The sequence below is a fragment of the Corapipo altera genome, unplaced genomic scaffold (genome assembly GCF_003945725.1).
Source record: "Corapipo altera isolate COAL_440 unplaced genomic scaffold, ASM394572v1 49, whole genome shotgun sequence".
Taxonomy (NCBI): domain Eukaryota; kingdom Metazoa; phylum Chordata; class Aves; order Passeriformes; family Pipridae; genus Corapipo; species Corapipo altera.
In genome coordinates, this window is record NW_020884879.1 from 14,194,481 (window position 1) to 14,219,653 (window position 25,173).

Here is a 25,173-nt window from a genome sequence, read left to right on the forward strand (position 1 = left end):
GGCCCCGCGCCTTTGTGCTTCGCTGCCGCCAAAGCCCGGCGGGAGCCGCCGGCGGGAGCTGGGGGGAGGCGGCGGAGCGGGACGGCTCTGTCAGCGCCCGGGGCGGCGAGTCCCGGCCCGCAGCCCGCGGCCGCCGCCGCTCCCTCCCTCCCGCCCGCCCTCGGGAGCGCTGCCGCCGGCGGGAGCCGCTGTCAGCGCCGCTGCCCCGCGCCGCGCATGGAGGGCCGGGGGCCGCGCCAAGGGACACGCGCCGCGCTCGCCCCTATTGTCCGGCACGGCCGGGAGCGGGAGGAGGAGGAGGAGGAGGAGGAGGCGCCGCTCCGCTGAGGGGAAGGGGCCGGGCCGTCGGAGAGGGGACCCGGGCAGGAGGAGGAGGAGGAGGAGAAGGAGGAGGAGGAGAACGGAGAGGAGGAGGAGGAGGAGGAGGGAGAGAAAGAAGAGGAGGAGGAGGAGGAGGAGGAGATGGAGGAGGGATGGAGCCTCCGCCCCGCCCGCGCGCCGGCCCGGCTGGAGGAGCAGGCACGAGCCCGGCGGACCGTGCGTGGGTCGCGCGGCTGGCGACACGCGCACAGCGGCGTCATCACGTCACCGCTGCCCACACTCGCGCTCCCCGTCCGCGCGCACCAGGCAGGGGCGGCTCGGCGGGCGCCGCACGCATGCGCCCTCCGCCCTCCCCTCGCGCCCTCGCAGACGCCCTCGTTCCCTCCCTCTCCTACCCCCACGGAATCACAGAATCACGGAATCATTTAGGTTGGAAAAGACCTCTGAGATCATCGAGTCCAACCAATGACCGAATACCACCGTGTCAACTAGACCATGGCATTAAGTGCCATGTCCAGTCTTTCCTTAGACACCTCCAGGGACAGTGACTCCACCATCTGCCTGGACAGCCCATTCCAATGTCTAATCACCCTTTCTGTGAAGAAATTCTTCCTAATGTCCAACCTAAATCTCCCCGGCACAGCCTGAGGCCATGTCCTCTCGTCCTGTCACTTGTACACCGACTCCCAGCTGGCTACACCCTCCTTTTGGGCAGTTTTAGACAGTGGTAAGGTCTGCCCTGAGCCTCCTCCAGGCTAAACAACCCCAGCTCCCCGAGCCTGTCCTCATAGGGCTTGTGCTCCAGACCCCTCACCAGCCTCGTTGTTCTTCTCTGGACCTGCTCCAGCACCTCAATATCCTTCCTGAACTGAGGGGCCCAGAAATGGACACAGGACTCGAGGTGTGGCACTGCTCATGTGAGATGCAAAGGGCTCGTGGAAGCCCCGGGCTGGAAAGAAGGTAATGGGTGTTTGTCTTGGTACCCCCACGTTGTAACATGCCATACTCAAGGGAATGGCGTGAGGCTGTGTCATGGGAGGTTTACTTTGGATATTTGGGAAAAGGTTTCTCACCAGAGGGTGGTCGGACACTGGAACAGGCTCCCCAGGGAGCACCTTGGTCAGAGCACCAAGCCTGTCTGAGTTCAAGAAGGGTTTGAACAACGCTTTTAGGTACATGGTGGGATTCTTGGGGCTGTCCTGAGCAGGGCCAGGAGTTGGACTCTAATGATCCCTTCCAACTCAGGATATAATGATATCCCTTCCAACTCAGGATATTCTGTGACTGTGTCCGTCAGCCCTCAGTTCCCTCCCCTGCTATGTCCTGAGGGCTGGGGAAGCCACACTGAGGGAGCTGTGGTCTCACTGGGGCCAGATCCAGCTTCTCCTGCAGGGGGCTGGGCACCAGTCAGCATGGCCTGGCCTTGAATGCCCAGCTTGGGCAGCTGCTTGAAAATCAAACACGGAAAGACAGTTTTGTTTTAAAATGCACTGTGTATCAACAGCAATAAACTGGGGAGTTTGTATTTGCATTTGAACCCTTGATGTTCATTTTTAGAGTGTGGAGGGGTGGGATTTTTTGCAAGACAGAACTGAAACTGTGTAATTTTTGTTAAGGTAAAAAAATGAGATTCCTGGAAAACCACACAACTCCAGGAATTGGACTCTAAGGGAGAGAAGGAATAATTCATTATGTGATCTGGACCGTCACATCACATTATGTACATCACATTAGCTGGAACACTTAGAAATAAACTTTGCATTGGTTTTTTTTTTCTTTTTAGGACTAAGCCTCTCTTTGTGTCTCTCTGCAGCTGCTTTTTTATCCCCATCCTTTCATCTCTTATTTCTCCATCGTAAAAAAAAAAAAATCCTAAATATAGCATGATAGGTAAAGGAACATTTCTGTTCTTTGCATAATATATGAAGTGCCTGTACCCACTTAAAAATCATATTTTGCAAAATGATTCATATGATTTAATTTTGCATAATACATTATTCTTCTAAGTGCTTGCTTACTGGCAGAAAGGTTTAGATTTCACATGATAATAGTTATTTATAGGCAATGACACAGCTTTGGAGGAGCCCATTTGGAAAGAATAGGTGGTTTGTATGGAAGATTTTCATCTGCTTGAACTAGTGATAGAAGCAAGAAGTTTATAGATGTGGACTGGTGGCTATTTCACCTGGAGCTGTGAAGTTAACAAATGCACCTTGTTCTTTTGCAGAACTGCAGTCCCACATTGTCTCACGGGTAGTCACGAGGTCATACGGACACATGAGAGAGGACAGTGGATCAAGTACCATGTCTTAAAAGCTTCTTCAGCTGTTTTTTTCACCGTTTTTGAAATAAAAATCTCACAAGCATTCTCAGTATGTATTTATAATGTATACATGCAATAATTCGAGATATAATAAGCACATAGTAATTCAAAGTCAAATCACATACTCAGCCTTTTTTCTTTTCCAGTAATTAAGACATGTCAGGTTTTCTTCTGCATTTTTTGACAGTTTACTCATGTTTGGCCTGTTAACATTAAATCTACAGTGCATTTAAGTTACTGATAGAACACAACCAGCTTCACTGGAATCAGGATTTCCCTCTCATTCATTTTTCAAAATTACTACTAATAATGAATTATTTTCCTGTACTCAGGTAGGATGGATTTTTACACTAGTCAATCTAAAATTTAATTCATAAACAATATGTCATGTCTTTTAGGGGAAAAAAGTGCATATTCTTACTTTCACTGAATATAAATAGTGCATATTTCAATCCTATAAGGTCAAACTATGAGTAAAGATTATTGATAATGAGTTTTATGGTTCCTGTCAGCTTTGTGTACTTTCCACCTGATTAGTTGAAACTAGTTCTTTAAGGTCATTTTAGTTCTCAATCTGAGCCAGTATAGCCTTAAATAACATAACCAGTATTATCCCTCATATTATCTTTGATCTGTGATTAACATTACATAAGCACCTTTAAGGAAACTGAAAATACATTATTATGAGGTAAGCATAGGTTTTCCAGGCAGTGGCTGTTTCTATAAGTGTGCTGCTTTCAGGACACAAATTACTATTTTTTAATAAATACAGAAGTTAATATTAGCCAGGTGTTGATTTCTTGTATAAGCTTACAAGGAAGACTCTTCTAGAATCATAGAATGGCTTGGGTTGGAAGGGACATTAAAGATCATCTAGTTCCAACCCCCAATCTTGCCTCTGAATAATAGGCAAATCCTTAAAATTACGATGTAAGTCACATATTTTCAGCCTAAATATGTTTGTTACAAAAAGAATGCATGTTCTGTGACTTATATCCTGCCAGTTCCATCTGCTGTCTTCACCTGCTGCAAGTTAAGAGCTTGTAGAAAAGGCAAAAGGTTTTTACTGATTTTTGTCATAAAACTATAGCGACACCAAAGTTTTCATTCACAGCCTTTTGTTTGAATTAAGTTGTTCTCCTAGTGAACCGTGGAGTTCTTTGAGTACCACAGTGCTGCATGTCTTAAATGCATCATAGGACATAGTGAGGTGCCACAGTTCAGCTGTGTAAGCCCTGCATATTGTGAATTCTTTCTCATGGCAGATACAGCCATTAATAGAGCCTGATTAGAATATTCAAATTTAGGGGGTATTAATAACATTTCGATGTTTCTTTTCACATTTGCAGTTAATGTCTTTTACACATCATTATAATTTTCAGGGTGCTGTTAGCGAGGAAGAAGCGTTACTGATGGCCAGACTTATCAGAAGGAACAGCACTCACACGAAACTGGAGAGATGGAAGATCACAAAATCAGAGTTAGTTTAGTTTTCTGGTTACTGTGAAAAGAGGATGAAATCACACAGGCACTCCACAAAGACATTCTGCTGGGCTAACTGCATGGCACGGAGTGCCTCTCTGGGGCACAGCCAGCTAACTCTGTCAGAACTGAACAGTCTGAACAGTCTGAACAGAAGAGGATGCTTTTCTCATGTTCTCATACAAAATGGAAAATAAGGATCCTCAAAGGCATAACATGTTTGTACTTTGAAAACACCATGAGAACACAGAAAATATTTATTTGTACAGGTAAATGACCAAGACAAGCACAAGAGATTTTAACTTTTCTTCTAACCTGAAGAAGTTATGTGATATAAAAGGCAGGGTTATTTCTGTAGACAAGTAGAAAGTCGCTTTGTTTGTTATGTCCTTGGTAACTGCATTTTTAGACATTGTTTTTGGCATGTGCCATTTCTTTGGCACATAACCAGATATGTCCTTTTTTTTTTCACCCAGACTTATTACCTGAGTGAATACTGTGTATTTTCATAGGAATTCCAGACCTCTGGCAGCTCATTTGAAATGTACTTATGTCCCTATTTGATGTGTCCCTTCCCTCTGCCTTGTCCTGGGTCTGCGTTGGGCTTGTTTAAATTTTTGTGGCAATACAACATTCTTGACTCCTACTTTGCTTGCCATCCCCTGCACCCCAGATATTTTCTACAGAACTTTGCACCATCCCCTCAGTGTATTTGTCCTTCCTGAGTGGGATAATTTGCACTTGCCTTTGCCTGAGTGTGTTGTGATTTCCTCAACCCATTTTTTTGGTTTGTCAAGAGTGAGTACAAGTCCTGTCCTTCTACTTCCAGACCTTCCTGGCTCTCTGTCATCTGCAAATTTAATAAGCATACTCTCAAAACAGCTCAGCAGCAAAGATTCTAAGAATGAGTGAGTCTAAGACCTGGAAGAGTTCTGAAGACTGGCATTTAGTAAATCCTATCAACCCTTACTAACTCCTCTGGGAATGGTTTCCAATCATTTTTGCACCTGTATTGCAGTAGCTTTATCTATTTTATGGCCCAGGTTCATCTTTCCTGGCTTTTGAGGCTTAACCTGGAGACTAGTTGCCTAAGGCCAATTTCATAGTCAATAATTAAGGGAGAGACAGCAGGCCATTCAAGTTGTTCTTTGAAGTTGCCTTTCTCTCCACTGAGAAGCAGCAACACAGCACAACCTTTCTCCTAATTTAGTTGCTTCAGTTTGTGCCTGTGAAGTCGATCAGATGAAGTGGGATATGTGATTTCGTTTATAGTGGTGTCAGGGCGGGCTGTGTAGAAGGACAGTGTCAGTAAAGACAAGCTAAGTCATGTGTACCGTGTTCCCATTAGCTACAGGTTTTGTCACTCTGCTGGAGAGGCAGATAAAGTCCGTCTGACTTGTCTGGGCAGACTGGTTGTTTGCTTTACCTTCAGTTTCTGGTATTTTGAATACTATATTGAAAACTGTTGAGAATATTTTCAATATTTATAATAACTTCAGTTTCACTAAACAGACAGTGGCTAATAGAAATGTACCAATTATGCACCAAAACCAGCAAGCTGGAGCAGAAAGCTTAAGAGTGATCCCAGAGGATTTCAAGGTTTTTATTGCTTCCAGCCCTAAGAATTGTCCTTTATGCTTAATTTAAGACTTTAAGTTTTACTGATAATTTATAGTCTTCAGGAGCAGGGACTGACTATGGAAACAGGCTAACAAAAGTCAGTTCTGAGCACAGCTACAGACTGTCAAAACTTTAATATGGATTCAAAGACAACTTTTTCTAACTCCACTGAAGATGTTATTGGAAATAATTATTTCTTAAATGCACTCCTAAAAAACTTTAGCGAGAGTGCACACAGCTTAAATAGTTTCAGCCATTGAAGCTCTGTTTTCTCAGTGATTATGGTTACCTGGACAAAAATCCTCATACTACAGTTAAAACGAATAAGGGCGTTGGTGTCAGCATGAGCCTGTGGAAAAAGCTTCTCTTTGTGTCATTTTTACATGCATAATAACAGCTGATGCACAGAATATTTTTAATATCAGAGTGGGAGGATATGAGAACCCCAGGTGCAGTTTCAGAGGTGCAGCTTACAAGTTTAATGGTGTTATTAGAAGCTGAAAATTCACAGCCTTTTGTGTTAGTAATGGAGGTGGGCTTGGACCCCTATGAACTGATGTAACAAAAGCATTGCACATTCACCAGCTGAATCATTTCTTAAGGTACCATTCAGCATTCAGTACTTGGTAACCTCCATGATAAGCTGTAGAGCATCAATCACCTGTTCTGTCTTTAAAAAAATGTGGTGATTTATTTTTTATTGGGTTTTCTAGCTTTTTTTAATATGTTGCCCCATTACCTCATTAAAGTTGCATATCCTTTCTACATTTGTTTACTGGTGTAAATTTTTAGCAGTAATTTTTAGCAGTCTTTACAAGGATTTTTCAAAGGAATTTTGACTTTTATTTTTTAAAAATTTCCCCGTGATTAGGGACTAGAGTTAGGTTTTGATTTGGAAGTTGTGTTTAGGTTCAAAATATTCCTGATGTCCCATCTGATCCTTTATTGGCCTATTGATATATGGTAAAGGTGTCTTATAATATTAAAACTGAGACTATCAAATACTGATAGAAATCAAATAATGAGCTAAAGTTCCTGCTAACCAATGAGACTGAAGCAACAGTGTCTTATTAATCTCACTGTGTTGTGTTGTCAAAAACTAAAAGAAAGCAGTTTGTTGTCTACAGCTCAAAAATGAGACCTTTCTTGGGGTCCTGCCTTCTTCTAGGACATAAGGGACCTTACACTGAATTAATTCTGCAGAGGGTCCTTTGATGAAATGAGCTCACAGGAGAAGCAGCAAATGCAATTCCTATTTAAAAAAAAAAACAAAACACAACAAACCAACAAGCATGAGGTTTTACTAGTTCTGGTTTTTATAAGACCAGTGCTGGTAATTACAATAGAATTTTTCAAAGAACATTTTAATTTTGTCTGGTTATATTAAAGATGAGCACACTCCCTTGTTGAAGTATCATATTTGTATGAAAATGTAAAATAGTTGCCTTTTTATATATGCTAAAATTAATGGAAGATTTCTAGCAACAAAAGTACACTTTAACAACAGTCTCCCTTTGGTGTTTGAAGCAAACCAGAAATGGGCATTTGAGTAACTTGCAGCATTTGCACATCTGATAATTTGGATGACTACATGCAGGAACCTAGCAGTCCTTATCTTACACCTACATTCCTCTTGTGTTTTGGCTTTTTTACTATTCAATTTTATTTTTATTGAAGTGCTATTTTATGCAATTATTCCCTCACAAAAAGAGTTATGTTGAAATAAATATTAACTACTCTTAGAATGAACAATTACATTAATAGAATCACATTAGTAGTAAAAAGTCTACTAATTAGTATTCAAATTGTATTCCAAGTAGTTATTTTTCTGCCTTCTCTAAAGATACTCAAATATACTACTAGAGTTTCTCCATTAGATTTGAGCTTTCTTCAGAAATTAATGAGGATTTTCATCTTTTTGTTCTTGTTTTAGCTAATTGGTGGGACTATCAAAACCTACAGCAGTAGAAGGTAATCCCATTCAGACGAATAGAAGTCAGAGGATTAAATATTTACAGCTACTCTTGGTTTTCCACTATGTAGCATCCTGACATTTCTTTGTGAAGGAAAGAATGTGTTGGAGTTAGCATCAGCATGACTTCTCCTTGCAAGTCTGGAAAAACATCTGTCATTCTGCCAGTCTTCCCATTAACTACCTGAGCAAATGCAGCGAGAAGATTTCATTACTTTCAAGAGACTAGCTCTGCTTTTCTTTAGGTTTGTTCTTTGCTAAACCTTTTGTTTTTAACAATTGCAAAAGGGTAACTGGAATCCTGTCAGATTTACAACTCACTAAATTTCTATGTGCTTAACCCAATTAGAACTGGAAGGAATATTGCCAATATGTCAACAAAAATGCAACAGGGTGATGGGAGGGTTAGTTTACAGAGAGTCCTGAATTCCTTTGTCTTGACCAAATGAACGAGAATTGTTCTTGTAAGACAAGTGCATACTAAAAGGATTAACTCTGATAAACTTTTATATCCAGACAAAAGACAGTCGAAGTACTAGGAGAACATTTTTTGATCAATTTCTTAAAAGCAGCTTTACATTTAATTAGAGAGGAGTCTCTTGTATAAAAACTGAGTGGGGGGAAGAGTGCACTGAAACACAGGCTGAGCCTCTTCATGGTGTGGAGTGCACTGGAACTGTGGTTTTAAAATATGCATTTTGCTAATACACATTGTGCTAAGCTATGTAGCTGTGCAGACAGGCCATGCCCCACCACCTCACGCCTCCTGGCTGCTTGTCCTACCAGTATGGATGCTCAGCTCTAGGGTAGGCCAAGAGAGTTTAGGGAGTTAAACTGGCAAAAAATTAATCTTAGCTCTTCTGACCCTAGCGAAAAAAACCTCAAAAAACAACAAACAAAAAACAAACTGGGAAAGGCCAAACAGCACAGTTGGTACAAGGTGCAGGTATGTAACTGGAGATAGGAATGCCCCTTTTGGAATAAGGCCATAATTAGCACACGTCATCTGTATCGTAAAAACTCACGTAAGTCATGGGCATTATGTAAGGAGTTACTCAGATACTATATAATTCCATAAGTGGTTCATTTTAGAAAAATCTAGCTTTAAAATCTCACATAAATATATTCATTGCAATATATGTGTAACATATTGAAAGATATAACAGGTAAGATTAATATATAACCTAGATATGGAATATATAACATCTGTGGTATATATATGTAATATACTTATGACACAAGACAGGCATAACAGAAATTGTGGTGAAAATATGGGTTAATTGGCATAAAGTATTAGTGGTACAAAGCACATCCTTAATTTTATGCGTGTTCTTACATGCTTTGCTGAGCTGGGGTTATGGAGAGCACCCTCTAGTCATGTCAGAACATCAGTTAAATCTACATAAATCAATACCATGTCAGCAGTTTTCTAGATTAATTACATGACTAGAAGTTTGAAGAATACTTTTATACAAGTATAGACTTAAGAAAATAAGCAACTTTTATAATGTTTATTGTTAATATAATTCTTTGGTAAGCAATTTCATACTAAAATGTATAAAATCTAAATAAATTTACTAGTCTGAAACTTGTTCAAAACCTGCGAGATGGCAAGTTTTATAGGATATCTAACACCAGGGAAAACCACGACATCTGTTTAGTTCTATGCAGGAGGTTTTACTTATACACTCAAGTTGTGACTATACAAAATAAGTAGAAAGCCCATATTCTGCAATACGTATAATTTGTCTAAAAAGACAGAAAGAGTGTAAAACCTCTAAAGAAAGATACTGTCACTTTACTGGAGACCACAAAGAATTGAGGGCAGGCCCAAAAAGCCTAATTTGGTGATAAAGTGCTGTGATCTTGCACTAGGTGATCTGTGCGCAAATGACATCTTATTGCACTTTTAGCCAAGCTAATCAATTCCCAGATAATGGGAGAATTGACTTTAATTTGTTAGAAGTCAGAATTAATACTAATACACTTAAGTCAAAACAGTGCCTGTTTTTTTGCAAGATGCAGAAAAAAATTAATGTTGTGAAGCTATGCTCTCAAACAACATAGAAATTCAAAGCATAAATTGCCATATAATTAATTTTCGTTTATATTTTTGTTTTCTTGTCACTTTATCATGTCTGTATGCATGAATGTCCACTTGTGGAAACAATTGATGAAACAGATCTTTCTAAACACTACTTGGAAAAAAAATTGAACAAATGTTCATCATGCAAACTTATTCATAATTGCTACTTATCAAATGTAGGAACAAACACTGTTTTGTCTGCAATTTCTAACAATACATTAATTTAAATTGTATGTGACTTTCAAATCATATGTAAAAAGGAAAAAGGAAGAATTGGTGAAATACGCTATTGCCGAGCAGCAGCAGAGATGTGAAGCAACAGTAGCAGCATATACTGACTATTACCGAGTAATATATAATATGAATTCTGTTCTGCTTGGATCTGACATGCGTTCTGCAGCAAACCATTTCCCCTTTCTATGGTATAGACTCCATGTACACACTGGCAGTCTTTATAATACTGCTACATTCCAGCCAGAGGGTTCTGGTGGCCAATTTCTACTTGCTGTAAGAAGGAGAAGGCTTTTGCCCTGCTTCCCAGAAAAAGCTTCACATCTCCAGATTTGTGATTTTTGGAATAAAATAAACAGTGGAAATCTGGAGAGTTTGCTGTTATTTGATATTCTAGTTCCCAGTTGTTAGAATTGTACAAAGCTTCGTACATGAGCTGATGCAGGGTTAACTTTGGCTGGTGACCAATGGTGCAGCAGGGCAACAGGAGTTCCCAAGGACTGTACATGCCTTCTTAAGTAGCTTAGGTAGTCTGCTGCTAGGAAACCACGGTTTGGGAATCCCTGGCTAGTATTTGTAAATTGTTTTGAAATAATATTTTGAAATAACATGTAAAAATGTGAAGAGTTTTTTTTTTAAGGAAAGCAAGAAAATAAAGTACCTTGCTTCCCCTGAAGTGAATCATCCTCCCTCCTACTTTGGAAAAGAAAAAAAAACACTGTAAAATTTAATGTGAGTAAAACCCATAAGGTTCCCCAGGCACCTAGAGTAATTTGTGGAAAATTTTATAAATAAGAGTTGCAAATGATTGGGAGTTCAATTTCCGCCAATCTCAATTGGGAGTTCTGTTACTGATTTATAGAGGGCTGAGATCTCACCTTCGGAATCAAAAGGACATTAAAAATTATATTGTAGCTTTTATAGCAGCCATAAAATTCTTTATTGAATTCTGTGTGATTTCCATAAAGTCCATAGGACTACTTGATACAATAAATGCCTTGTAATCCATTCGTCTGGACTAAGAAGCATGAGTTATGTTAAGGGCTGTGAATATTTCCCTCCAAAGATTGTTTTCAAGTAAAGCATAATTCTTTATTTATTGATAGCAATTACCACTGAATTTTGTGGCCTGAATTTTCTAGTGCAATCAATAGATAAATCATAAAGTTGAAAAGTGCAAGATGTTCTTTAGCAGGGAATAAATGCCAGCGCTCTATACCTTTATGGTTATACTGACCTTATTATGGACAAATCAGCCGACTTGGAAATAAGTAAGTACTAAGCAGTGGCCATAATTTTAATACTGTTTTCTTGCTCAGAAGGACAGCCCACGCTCTGTTGTCACAGCTGCCTAATTGAAGTTTGATCACACAGCTGGATCACTGGTCACGCACCAGTGACCGCTCTGCAGCTTTGGCAGCTCGTTGCTGTTACAGTAACTTTTTGTTTCCCAATCTTAAGCAAATTAAAGCAGGCAGCTGCAAAATCATCAATAGGTCAAATTCATTAGCTGTTCTCTCTATGAAATAAACAGGAAAATGAAGCTCTCCTTGGTCTTAATTAGTTCTTATAAAAGTTGGCAGGGAAACAAAGACATTTGTACACTCCTTTATTTTTATAAGAGACTTGCCTGAAAGAAAAACCTCAGACATGTAATTTCCTTTTTTTTTCCCCTCCCCTGCTTAATGCTCTCAGTCAGAGGCTAACCCAGCACCCTCCCTCTGAGGGTAGAAAGAAAGGTGGTTTGGCAAGGGGTTATGCCTGTGCCTCTTTTGTGCAGATCAGGGCATGTTCTGGGGAGCCTGCACAAGCTGTTTCCACAGTGATAGGCCGCACTCTGTATTTACAGTCTCCTGTACAGGTAATTCATCTGCAGGAGAAGCTTTAGCTGAATGCTGTGGTTCCACAATCATTACCGCTGGCTCTCGGCCATGCCACATCACCCAGCAGTACAAATTTGATCTGGATCAGGTGTGGGCACATGATTACATTTTTGTCAAATTAGCAGAGTGCTTCGTAAGGATTTTATGCCGCCTGTTTTCTTTTATCCTGGTTGCAGAGGAACATGTGGTGCTGGAACCACAGAGGGTTAGGCCTATGTGGGGAACCAATGCCTGTTGCAGCACTTATCCCGCCAGGGCAAAGGTAACTATCAAAGTTTTGTTAGAACAAATTGAATTGGCAGAGAGCATTTCAGCGGAAACAGCACCTTATGTCATGCAACCATGGCACTGTAAAGCTGGCAGCAGAAGCCTCCAAAGTATTTAATATGCTGCTAGACATTGACCTATCCTGTAGCCACAGATTAGTCCAGAGGAGTCTTAATTCTCCTTATTTGTGCTATTTTCCACAAAATTTACTTGTGCTTTGCACTTGTGTGGTGTTCTGACCCCTATATACATTTTAAGGTGCAGTTTTGTGGTGAGCTGAAAGCAATGTAAGGCTTTGCTGCCGCTGAAAAGGTGTGATGTCACCACTTCCATTGCATCAGCTCTAGTAATGATGCCAGTGACAGAGTGAGTCAGACTAGCAAGTTGATTTAACTGAAAACTAAGAAAAGATAATACCAAGGAAAAAAAAACAGTGAAATTTTGGACTGCTCCTTCATTGGCAGCCCTCCAATTAACTTGAACCAATTGTGAGCCCACGGGTTCAGACTTTGAGTTTCAGCTCTGAGTATTTTCCAGCTGAAATGGGGTGAGGGGGAACCAACCCTAAGAACTGTTGTGATCAACGGTTAACCGTGAAGCAACTAATTAACTAATATGTTAGTCTGTTGAATAATTGCAAATTATTTCCATGGCTTTTTCTATACCTAATATGTGAATAAGAGCATCCATGTCAATGTTTTTTCTTATTTACTTTCTTGGTGAAATATTTAGGATAATGAAATAATGTTTTTGGAATTTTTGCTTTTTGACAGTGAGTGACATTCAGGAAAATAAAACGTCTTTGCCTTCTGTCTTCTCATGCTTTAATCTGTAATTCCTCTATTCCTGGGATTGCTTATTGCTTTAATTCTTGTAACTCAACCACTGAGCAGACATTCCTTTCTTGTTCTAGATAAGATAGTTACTGGTCAGCACTTCAAAAAGGATTTACCTTTCTCAGCCATCAATTAAGTGAGCATTTCTAAGACAGGGCAATAAATCCAGTGTGAGGATTAATGAAGCTTTACAAAGAAATGGCTACTGACTGCTATCTACCCTTCTGCATCCCTTCCCTCCTGGGGACTATGTAGGTAAGGAGCTAGCTTGTAGGAATTTTGGAGAGAATAGTTAAGGGGTAGGTGCAGAGTGGAACTGAGGAGTATGTAGGGATTTCAGGAAAGAGCGTGCATAGGCAAAGACTGCAGCAGATGTCAGAGGGTGCATTAAGAAAACTATGTGAAGGAGGAACAAGTGGAGAGAATTGTTTGGTGCTGGAGAAAGGTTGTGCCTGGTGGGGAGGACTAAAAGGAACGGTTGATTCCTAAAGAGCAAGTACTGTGAAGATGTGATACTGCTATTTCCTAATCTGTTTCTGGTAAAATAGCCTGAGAAATAGGTCAAAACACTTATTTATACTGTTCAAGCTAATCTTCCTGATTCTTAACTGTAGCTGATTAGGCTGTGCTAAAATGAATAACCCTGCTACCACAAGTGTGAATTTGTTAATCTACAATAAAAAGTTGTCGAATACTCTCTTAAATCACTACAGCTGCTTGCAAAACAAATTACCAAGGCACTGCCTAAATAAAGAATTAGGAAACTCAGTTCTCTTTTACTTGAAGTTCTAGAAAACTCACCGCTGAGTTGTCAGAGCTAAATAAACTAGGGACTTCCTAGCCTTTGCTTTTCAGAAAGTAATTTAGCTTAAAGCTAGAGATATTATTGAGATTGACATCTTAGTTATGGCTATCTTCGTGACTCACTTTAAATTAAGGAGGATAGACAGAACTTCCTCATATACCACAGACGAAAATAAAATTTCCAGTGTATCTTCCCTGAGTATCTTGTTGGAAAAGTTAAGTATGTTACTATTACTTAAAACATAATTTTGGGGGCCTCTAATTTAAATTTTGTGGAAGAAATGTTTGTATCATGTCACTTAGGTAGTCTGCCAAGCCTTTGAATTGGATTTACTGGAATGAACTAGGAAGTTATAGTTCTGGATTGCTTCTCTGTGTCAAACTGACCACATAAAGGCATGAGCAATTTTGATATGCAACTGACTGTTCATTTAAGGCTCATACTTCTTGAGTTTGCTACTTTTTTCCTGTACTTCAGTTAAAGATATTAAAAACCCAAGATATATTTAAAGTGAGATATTCTATGTGAATAGTAACAGAAGGTCACAATATGTTGAGAGAATTCAAATATATGAATGTTCTCTTATGAATACTTACTTCTTGTATAGATGAAGTTGCAGATGGGTTACCAGATGGAATACCTTCCTACCAATATAGTTACATATATTTAAAAATGGATGCAGTGCAATCATGTTATTTAAATCGATTCTGTTATTGCTTTTGAAGCCATAATGACAGTAACTATTCTGTAAATATGGCAAGAGGAATGTAATTTCTTGTTGTAGAGTTGTTGGGCTTGACTGAGATCTAAAAAGTCTCTCTTCTCTGAAGAAGGGACCTTAAATCAATTCTCTTTTCTTTAGGAGATTGTGTAAATATTTGACAGCATGCAGTACAGTTCAGGCTGGGCACTAGATGTCCAGGAGCATGTGAAACATGACTGGCTAAAAAGAAATGACAAGAAGAACATTTTGGGACATAGCTGACTCAGAAGTACTCTTCCCTTCTTTACAAAAATCAATCCCCATGCCTGAGCCAGAGGCCTAGCACATCTTGGCAGAAGCATTCTTTTCCACTTGTTCAGTCTTTTGCCCTTTGATTAGCTTGCTCAGCTGAGTGTTATTAATGTTGACATCACCATAGCATAATATTAAAAAATAAAACCAAAGAGAGATTCTGCCCAGAGAGTGGAAAAACAGCACACACTACTCCTGTAAACACCCTTTTTCAATGCACATATTCTCTCATCTCATCAGCCTACCTTACTTCACTTATATCCTCATGCTTTACTTGTGTTGGGTCTTTCTTTTCAGACTGCCATGCATTCACCTGTGAAAAGTCATCAACTAGCAAGAGCTCTTGTTCAATCTCCTCATCAGCCTTCTTTCTCTTGTTGCTTCTGGTCAGTCACCGATATAAATTCCAACATACTTACGAATAGCCTTACCACTTTTTTGCAGAACAAGGCACAGAAATTAGTGATAACAATACTAGGGAAGTTTCAAGGAAAGTAAACAGGGCCACCTAGAACCAGTTGCCCAGAACTATGTCCAGATGGCTTTTGAATATTTCCAAGGACGAAGACTCCACAACCTCTCTGGGCAACTTATACCAGTTCTTGGTCACCATTATGGTGAAACAGTCTTTCCTCATGTTAAGAGGGAATCTCCTGGGTTTCAGTTTGTGCCATTGCCTCTGGTCCTGGCACTGGGTACCACTGAAAAGAGCCTGGCTCCATCCTCTTGGCACACTCCCTTCAAGTATTTATTTATATACATTGGTGAGTTTCCCCACCAAGTCTTCTCCAGGCTAACAGTCCCAGCTCTCTCAGCCTTTCCTCATAGGAGCGATGCTCCAGTCTCTTCATCATCCTTGTGGCCATTCTTTGGACTCTCTTCAGTACGTCCATGTTTCTCTTGCATTGATCTGGACCCAGCACTCCAGATGTGACCTTACCAGTGCTGAGTGGAGGGGAAGGATCATCTCCCTTAACCTACTGGCTTCACTGAAGCATATCAGCAAGATAGCTTATTTCAGTCTCCAAACTACTCAAAGTGAAGTCTGAGATTTTCTTCCCCTGCCACAATTGGAAGAAAGATTCAGAAGCTGTAGGTTCTCCATAAAGGTCAGAAGTGCTCTATCTGATCACTTGTATCTCCTACATTCTTTGATGTTATCAATATTAACACTACCAGATCCAACAAACTAAGAAAATAATTCAGCTTTAAAAATTGTCTTTCCTTGCCTTGGAAGCTAAAAATTTACACCACTGTTAAGCAATGATGCCAGTCCCTTCATGCATGCATATCTTTCAGCTCCAGGCTTTTAGTTCTTGAACTCACTATGAGCCAGGAAAAGAAGGGAGTGGTAGGAGGAAGGACTGGAGTGACTCAGAGTTCTTCAGTCCTTACCTCTGGTTGTGTGTAACTGGAGGCTTCTGAAGCAACCCCAGACCTCCTGTTCTGTCTGGGCCATGTTTCAAATTTTTTATAGTCTGATATTCAACTTTGAATTTTCAGACATGTTCTGATTTGTCTGTTTTGAAATACATGTGATATATAAATGAAATGTAAAGTATAAGTCAGACTTCTAGATATAAGGTCCTTTGGGAGTAGGACTGTCATTTAGTTTTGCACTGCCTACCACAGCAGCGTCATGGTACCACAGCAGGTGTCACAATACAAAAAAATAAAACTTAATGAGAAGAGTAAACAGGTTTTAAATTATCTGGCTCTTCTTCTAAATTGCATAGCTGATTTGTCAAAAGAGTTGTGACAATTCAGCAAAGTTTGAGTCTTTTAAAGATTCTTTAGAATGTGTTTAGGATACAGATTCCTCAAAGGAAAAAAACATAAATTTCCTGGGATTGTGTTCGTTTCCTTCAAAGAAATAAGGAGTGCTTAGAAGAAAAGCAAGGTAGGTTGCAGAGTGGTGTCGGGTGTGCTCGCCAGAGGGAGCTGTGTCCACACGGAATCGCAAGTCACGGTGTGTGCTAGGAATGCAGAGCAGGGATCTTGTACTTGGTAATGGGATGTTTATAAATAAAGAGGATTTGAGCCTGGAAGTGATTTTATTTTCTGCATGTTTTTTTTTCCCCTTAATTTCTTCTTACCATTTAAAAGTGTACATTTTGTTTTGTTTTGTTTTGCAAGAATGATAAAATAATTTCAAAGATAGGGATCAAGCACACTGATTGAATAATCTGGTTTATTGTGTTCATACAATGTAGTAGAATTAGCTGTGACTACTCCGTTGTTATTGTCCTGGAAAGATATTTTGTCTGTGCTATTTTGACTTCTCATAACTATGAAAAACACTCACATTTTAGATTGAAATGTGCCTTGCCTTGTCCCCAAAGAAAACTGGAATTTGAGGGAGTGTTTGAAAGGAAAGAATATGCCTAAGAACAAGAAAAATGTTAAAATCATATTCTTCACGTTATAAACCGTCCACTTAACAGGTTTTTTATCAGCTGTCATTTTATTTCTTTATTTTTCACAAATAGTGGGGGTTTATTATCATAATAACACTTGCTTTTAAAAAAAAAAAAAAAAAGAAAGATTTATAGTTTCAGTCCTGCAGTAGAATTCAAGAACAAACTCACTGACTCTAACTAAGGTAGATTTACCTGGGTGATGGGGCTCCATAAATCCACCTGCAGGACTTTACATAAAAGTGAAATGGGTGTCCATGACAAGATATAGGTAGCAGTGCACTGTAGGGAACCCCTGTGGCAGGAGGTAAGGACTGGATACAGCCAGCTCCACAACAGACACAGGACACAGGTAAGCCCATCAGCCAAGCTAGTGGCACCTCTAGTAAAACATAGTTAAGAAAGAGCAAAACAAAGCATGGCAGTGAGGAGTGAGGGGAAAGTGTGAGAAATAGCCTTGTGAACACCAAGGTCAGAGAAGAATAAGGAGGAGGTGTTCCAGGCACCAGAGCAGAGATTCCAAGATTCCCCTGCAGTGTGTGGAGAGGACCGTGCTGGAGCAGGTATTTCCATTCTATCTGTGAAGAGGACCACAGTGGAGCAGATATTTTACTGCAGCCCATCCACCCCCTACCAGAGAAGGTGAATATTTCCTGAAGGACCTGTAGTTCATGGAGAGCAGCTATGCAGGAATAAGTTCTTCTGACAGGAAACACGGCATATGGAGGACTCCCACTGGAACAGTTCATGAAGGACTGCAGCCTGTGGAAGGACTCACACTGGAGCTGGAGAAAAATGTGAGGAGCAAGGAGTGGCAGAAAAGAACTGTTAAGAACTCACCACAACCCACCATTCCCACCCTCCTGACTCTGCTCATTGATGATGGAGAAAAGATGAGTTACAAATGAAGGAATGAATTTGAGCCTGGAAACAAGGTGGTGAGGGGAAGGTGTTGTTTTAATTTTTGTCCTTGTTTCTCACCATCTAAATCTATTTTAATTGGCATTGAATTAAATTAATTTTCCCCAAGCTGAGTCTGTTTTTCCCAAGACAGTAAGGGGTAAGGGATCACCCTATTTTTATCTTATCTGTGAGCTTTTTAGCTTGTTCTCTATTCCCATTCTGTTGAGAGGCGATAATGTGAGAGTGGATGGGTAGAGGTCTGGCAACCAGCCGAGGTCAACCCATACAAAAATATATAATTTTTAACTGGGTGATCTAGGAACTTTTTAAATTCAAAGGATGAACTATTTGGTTCCAAGGATGATATATCAAGAAAAATTAGAGGTTTTTAGTCTCTGGCATTTATAGTCTCCTGTATTCCAAATGGAAAGGAATGGTATAGCTTTTCATGGTATAATTCAGAGGAGAAACTTCATTAGAATAAGAGAAGACATCCTGCATCTTCTTTTTTGATATAAAAATTTACTAGAACTCAGGAGGAGTCCTAAAGGGACTTCTTCAGTTAATCCTGTTCTGGAAGACACTATGTAGTAAACCTAAGCCATGACGAGTCTTAAAGTGAAATTTTCAGCAAGACTGTTGTATACTTAAAAATATTTGATGCATTTGCATGAGGAAAAAGAGACAAACTCAAGACCTCGTCAAGAGTAAACACAGAGAACAACTAACTGAATACGCAGGCGTCCCACATTTTTCGGTGTCATTAACTTTTGGATAGAGCAGCCTTTAGGCTCATGAATGTTTTATTCGTTCTTTCATAGATCTTCCTGAGAGATAACCAACTGGATACTGGACAAACAAACAAAAGGAGTAATCAGACTCCACTGACCTGTTTACCTTGATTGTGAAGGATGAAAAACAGCAGCTGCTTTCTGTGGAACCGGGCTTCTGGTGGCACTTGCTTCTTTCCTTTTGGATGATATTGGCATAAAGATATCAAGATATCAAACTGATAATGTTGTGAGTTTATACATGCCAGACTGTGTTCCATCACTTTTGAAGCAGGTATGTTATTTGAATAACTTTGTCTTATTTTTCAGCACAAATCCAAATGGACTATGGGTATTGTAAGAAAAAAAGTCATATTATTACAACCCCTGTATAAAATATTTAATCCTGGATAATATAAAATTTACGCAAAACCAGCTGAAGTTAACTGAGGTCCCATCCTCTTAGGAGATGTGGAATTATTACCAGAACTTGGATTGTCTTTTGTTTCATTGTCATTCAAGGAAGGAAACAACATTTTCTTGACTTTGTTCTACTGGAGCAAAAATACATAGCTTGAAAACAGGATTCTGACATAATTTCAGCCATCAGGACTGTATCTAGCACTAAAATTGTGATTGTTGAATCCTCTTTAATAAGGAAAGTGTAACTTTTTCTAGAATAGTATTCTCATTGCAGTTTTAGTATTTTATAGGACTGCTTTAAATGAATAAGAAATAATTTTGAGTTGCTAGACCTTAAAGGTGATTAATCACTAGAAAACTGAACAGGCTAGTGAGTTTAAATTTCCATAGCTAATTAGGTTATTAAAATTATTTTATGACAAAATACAAATTACATAACATTTTAGTTCTTCAGAATTAAGTCCATTGTAACTTTAATTTTGGTTTATGCTTCAGAGTTGCCATGTAGCTGATCAGCACTATGTAACAGATTTTTAACTAATGCTGTCTATCTGTGACTTCACATGGTTGCCCACCATTATTTGGTGCATTGACAGGGTTGATGTGCTTTGCTTGATTCCGGTGTGATCAAGATAGATCCCAGGATTACGTTAAATATGCTCAAAGCATACCATTATTAACAAATAGCATGGTAACTACTGCAGGTGGTAAAGTAATATCTAGATGCTCATATGCAATTTCATTCTTAATTATTAACATAAAAACTGAAGTTAGGTCCATTTAGTTGATGGATTGTGTACAACACTTAAAAATAGAGAGGAAATTTTTTTTCAGCAGATCACAGGACCCTAAATTGTGTGCTAGATGATCAGAAAAAAAATCAAAGTAAATATGCACAAATTTAGGTCTTTTAGTAAATCAATTACTATGTGCCAGAATTACTCAGTGGATTATATTTCTCTGTGTACTTACATGGTATTTGATTTTCTTTTCCATATTGAACAAAGCTGAAGAACTTAAAAGTGTTACATGGCTGGTTCTGAACCAAAATGTGACCTAGTAAATAATATATGAATAATGGCATGATAGTGTTTCGTGCTCAGCATTGAGAAGAGTGTAATAGCAGAGAGGGTAGTCTTATCTAACAAAACTGGTTCTCAAAATTTTTTCTTATAGCTGGGGTTACAGCTCACTTTTAGGCTTTTTCTGTGATCACTTTTCAACGTTTGGAGGTGGGTGCAATGTTCAAAGAAATAAAGGAGTTGCGGTGAGGGTTTTGTTGTGACAAGTCTACCATTAAAGATTTGCAGCTTTCTATCATGAATCATAGGTATCTTCATCTTGTGTTTTAAATTATGATTTATATAGAATCATTTGGGTTGGAAGGGTCCTTCAAGATTATCTGGTTACAAATCCCCTGCCATGGGCATAGACCAGGTTGCTCAGAGCCTCATCCAGTCTGGCTTTGAACACTTCCAGGGAGGGGGCATCCACAGCTTCTCTGGGCAACCTGTTCCGGTGTCTCACCACCCTTACAGTTAAGAATTTCTTCTTAATATCTAATCTAAACTTAGCCCCTTTCTGTTTATAGCCATTCCCCCTTTGACCTTGTCAAAGGTCCCTCTTCAGCTCTCTTGTAGGCCCTCTAGGTACTGGAAGGCTGCTAGAAGGATTTTCTGCTGCATGAGTTTCTTTGTGTCACCACCTAGCAATAGCTAGGCCTGGGTTAAAAGTATTTGGTTTTTCAAATACAAAAGAATGAACTGTGAACTGCAGGAAGGTAGTGGAATCCACTCAGTGGAGAATCACTGGTTTGTCTGCTTCTCTTCTGTGCTGAAAGAAGGAACAAAAGATAGATCTGAAGTGGACTGAATCTGTCAGTCTGTGCGTAGCCTTTGCTTGAACTATACTGTAAAGGTACCTTGTTAAATCTATCACAAGCTCATCAATTCAGCCCAAATTCTTGTATCTCAAATAAGATAGGACCCTGATTGATGTCAGTATTTCACATGCAGAATGTTGTGATAAAGTTACTTTTATAATGCGAAGGTCAATTCTTGGTATCTAGTCTCATTACCCACGTCCAGATTCATTCCACTGTCCTCAGACTTGTGAGTTAGGAATGCAGTCATAGTGAGCACACTATAGAGTTAATAGAGAGAGACATAAACAATCACAAATAAAACTAAGTGGGAATATAATGTTTGGTTATGAATGCTGAAGCAAATTTAGGCAATCAATTCAGTGACAGCAACATCAAGCCTTTAGTATGAACAGTGATACTAAAACAAAAGCTCCTGTTCTTTGGCTTTTCCATTTTCTCATGTTTTTCTAATCGTAAAATATCTCGAAGAACAGAGGATAATTTAGAGGAGATTTTATTCTAGATTCACTTTCATGTATTTTTAGCCGGTTACTGCCTCATAAAAAGCTATTAAAATGAATGCTAAGAAATACTATCCATATATACTTGCAGTCCCTGGTGTTTTAAATTATGTTTTACATTGACAGCTTTGGTAATGCACTGCCAACATGGCTGAACAAAGGCAACGTGCTTTGTCAACATCAGGTGAAGCATTATATGAAATCCTGGCACTAGAAAAAGGAGCAACACATGATGAGATTAAGAAGTCCTACAGGTATGTAAAGTGTGCTTTGCAACAGGTCTAAAAATGCTTATGTGTCTGGCATGATTATACCAGGTAACTTTTTGAGTTACCTGCGCTGTAGACATTCATTGCAACAATCTTTTCTTTTTTTTTACCTGTGAGCCTGAAAAGAATCCAAGATGATGCAATGTGAGTCTATTGATTTCATCCCACAAACAATCTGTCCTTTATCTGAAATGTTTTAATCTAACTGCGTGAGAGGTCAGACTGTTAGGATAAACTAACACAGGCTGTGCTTGTGAAGCACAGTCTTCGAATACTGCACCCAGTTCTTGTTTTATAACAGCTTTTTCCTGAAGTATGTTGAAAAGTAAAGCCAATGCAAAAAAGTGCTATAATGATAATTTGAGAAGTAGAGTCAGAGATATAAAGAGTTCGATTCATTTATCTTGTCAGAAAAAAAAATAAAGAAGACCAACAGATTATTTGATTATAGCGTGCAATATCCTTGAAAGGGAAAATTACTAAGTGTAAGAGGGTTCTTCACTTTATGAAGGCAGGCATAACCAAAACCAATGCTTGGAATTTGAAAATTATTTGAGCTGAAAAAGGTACATGGTTTTAATTGTGAGTGTAACCAACTACTGAAAAATATGGCACAGAAAATGGTAGTTTCTCTATTGAAAAAGAAGAGAGGACATGAAGACAAGTTTTACCCAAAGACAAGTTACCAAAATGGTGAAAAATATTTTAGTGGTGAAATGTAACAAGATCTAGAAGTAAGACCAGAAGATTTTATGGGTCATTTTGCTCCTAAATCTGTTTGGCTGCTGTTGAAAGAGAAAGAACTTTAAATGTCATGAGTGAAATAAATTGTATTGGCAGTGAAATATATCAGGCATGTACTTTCAGGTTTAAGAAATATTGTAAAGCTTTTATTACAGCATCGCTCTGGGTGTTGTTGGTTGCACTGTATTACCAGTTAAACTTTAATGTGGCTTGCTTTTCCTATGAAATGTAAGAATATATTTGAACTCAGAAAGGAGTTATGAAATAGGTCTACTTGTGTCATTGCTTAGCTTGAATTTTGCTGGAACTCTGTCCTCCATGTTTTTGAACAAATTCATTTCTCCCTTTTCTGTTAATTCTGCCCATGGAGGCAGAAGTAGTGATTGTCCAAACTTTTCACACAATGGAAAAAAAATTGTTGACAACCCATTGTTCTGTTGTCTTGCATAATCATACCACTGGGGAAAAAGCTTACTACATTATCAAATTCATTCATGACTTGCGCCTTCTGTGTCCTTGTAGTATAACCTGGCTTCAGAGACTATATTTTGTAACAAACCTCATGTCTTCCTGTTGCTTTTACATCTAATTTTCTGTAAAGGAGGCCTTCTTTAATCCCCAATGGAGAGAGTTGTCATGGGAGAACGTAGAAAGGAATTAACTTTATTTAGTGCTGAACATGAATACAGATGATTTACATAGTGATCTATGGCAAAACTGACAGTGGTGCTTTCTCCATCTCTATTAGTAATTAGAGAAAAAAAAAGACTGCTTCTGACTAAAGTGGAAATGTCAGAGGGATTCACTTTTAATGGAGTAGCTGTAAATATTTGCAAGATAAAATGATGAGTCAGTCTCATAGATTTGCTTTAATTGTCTTTTAATTTATGCTAATCCAAAAATCTGCTACTGAACTGGTATTCTTTAGTACAAGGTATAAAACCAGCAATACCTGATTCTGAGTTTCCTGCCATTATTAATTAAGTCACTATTAATCATACTACTACAGCCCAGGGCAAAATTTACTTTTTAATAAACATGACAGATGTACCTCTCTGTGCTTTTATTTGGAGTTTGACACAATCTAATTTATCAAAGAGTAAAGCTAATAGGCTTCTAATCAGCAGAATTTCAAAGGAGGTCTGTTTATCTTCAATACCATACAAAAATAATCTTTAGAATCTTTTTTTGGCATAATAACTTGAACTGTACTTTGACTTCGGCTTTCCAGTCTGACAGTGAAGTAATATGCATAAAGATACTGGATTTCTTTTCTTCAGAAGTTTCAAAAGATCCTGTTTTATAGACTATTTACAAAAGAAATCATAGAGTGGTTTGGGTTGGAAGGGACCTTAAATATCATCTAGTTCCATTCCTCTGTCCTGGGCAGGGACACGTTTCACTAGACCAGGTTGCTCAGAGCCTCATCCAGTCTGGCTTTGAACACTTCCAGGGATGGGGCATCCACAGCTTCTCTGGGCAACCTGTTCCAGTGTCTCACCACCCTCACAGTTAAGAATTTCTTCCTAATATCTAATCTAAATTTAGCCTCTTTCAGTCTATAGCCCTTCCCCCCGTCCTATCACTGGATGCCCTTGTCAAAGGTCCCTCTTCAGCTCTCTTGTAGGCCCTCTAGGTACTGCAAGATCCCAGTTAGGTCACCCTGAAAGCTTCTCTTTTACAGGTTGAATAATACTGGTTCTCAGCCTTTCCTCAGAGGAGAGGAGCTCCATTCCTCTAATTATCTTGGTGTCCCTCCTCTGGACTTGCTCCAACAGATTGATACCTCTGTGACAGAGTATAATGGTGATTAAGAAATTTATTAGGAAATATGTGAAGTACTCTGAATGGCATTTAATTACTGCCAAACAAGGAGGGATAATGTTTTGCCTATGCCAATGACCTATGCTACTCCTGATGCAGCCTTAGGGTACAACGAAGGCTCCCCACAGACCCAAGAGGACAAAGGACACCTATGTGTCCAGGTAATGGGAATTAAAAACATTGGAGAATGCAGGCATCGATCCCACTCCCTCTCGCATGCTAAGCAAGCGCTTAGCTAATTAGCTTGAGCTAATTCCCCATCCTGCAGCTCTGCCTAAGGTCCTCTCCCCTCCCGTGCAGCTACCCCTGATTCAGGATGCCCTGTACCCAAAGCCTGGGCCTCCCACTGGCGTTGCTCTCACACCATCACCCCCCCACTCACTTTCCTACTGGAGGTGCGGACAACCCTGGTGGTCAGGACCAACATCTCCTGCCCAGGGTTCACTCCAAACTGCTTGTCCAGTTGTATTCCCAAAGTGAGGCAAGAGCTCAAGGCTAGGCAACCATTGAAGAGGAGCCACCTGGGCAGGGCCAAAAACACAGCAGTGCCGCAGGATCTGGGCCAGAGCCAAAAGGACATTCCTTCGAGCCGGAGTT

At 39.5% G+C, this 25,173-nt stretch overlaps 1 protein-coding gene across 1 annotated transcript in view; it reads left to right on the forward strand.

Moving 5' to 3' along the window:
• Positions 1 to 21,886: 21,886 nt before the first annotated feature.
• DNAJC5B (DnaJ heat shock protein family (Hsp40) member C5 beta) overlaps positions 21,887 to 25,173 on the forward strand; it is a 17,126-nt gene continuing 13,839 nt past the window's right edge. The window contains exon 1 of the mRNA XM_027638829.1: positions 21,887 to 21,993. Coding sequence (XP_027494630.1) covers positions 21,887 to 21,993 — 107 coding nt within the window. The remainder of the gene's footprint in view (positions 21,994 to 25,173) is intronic.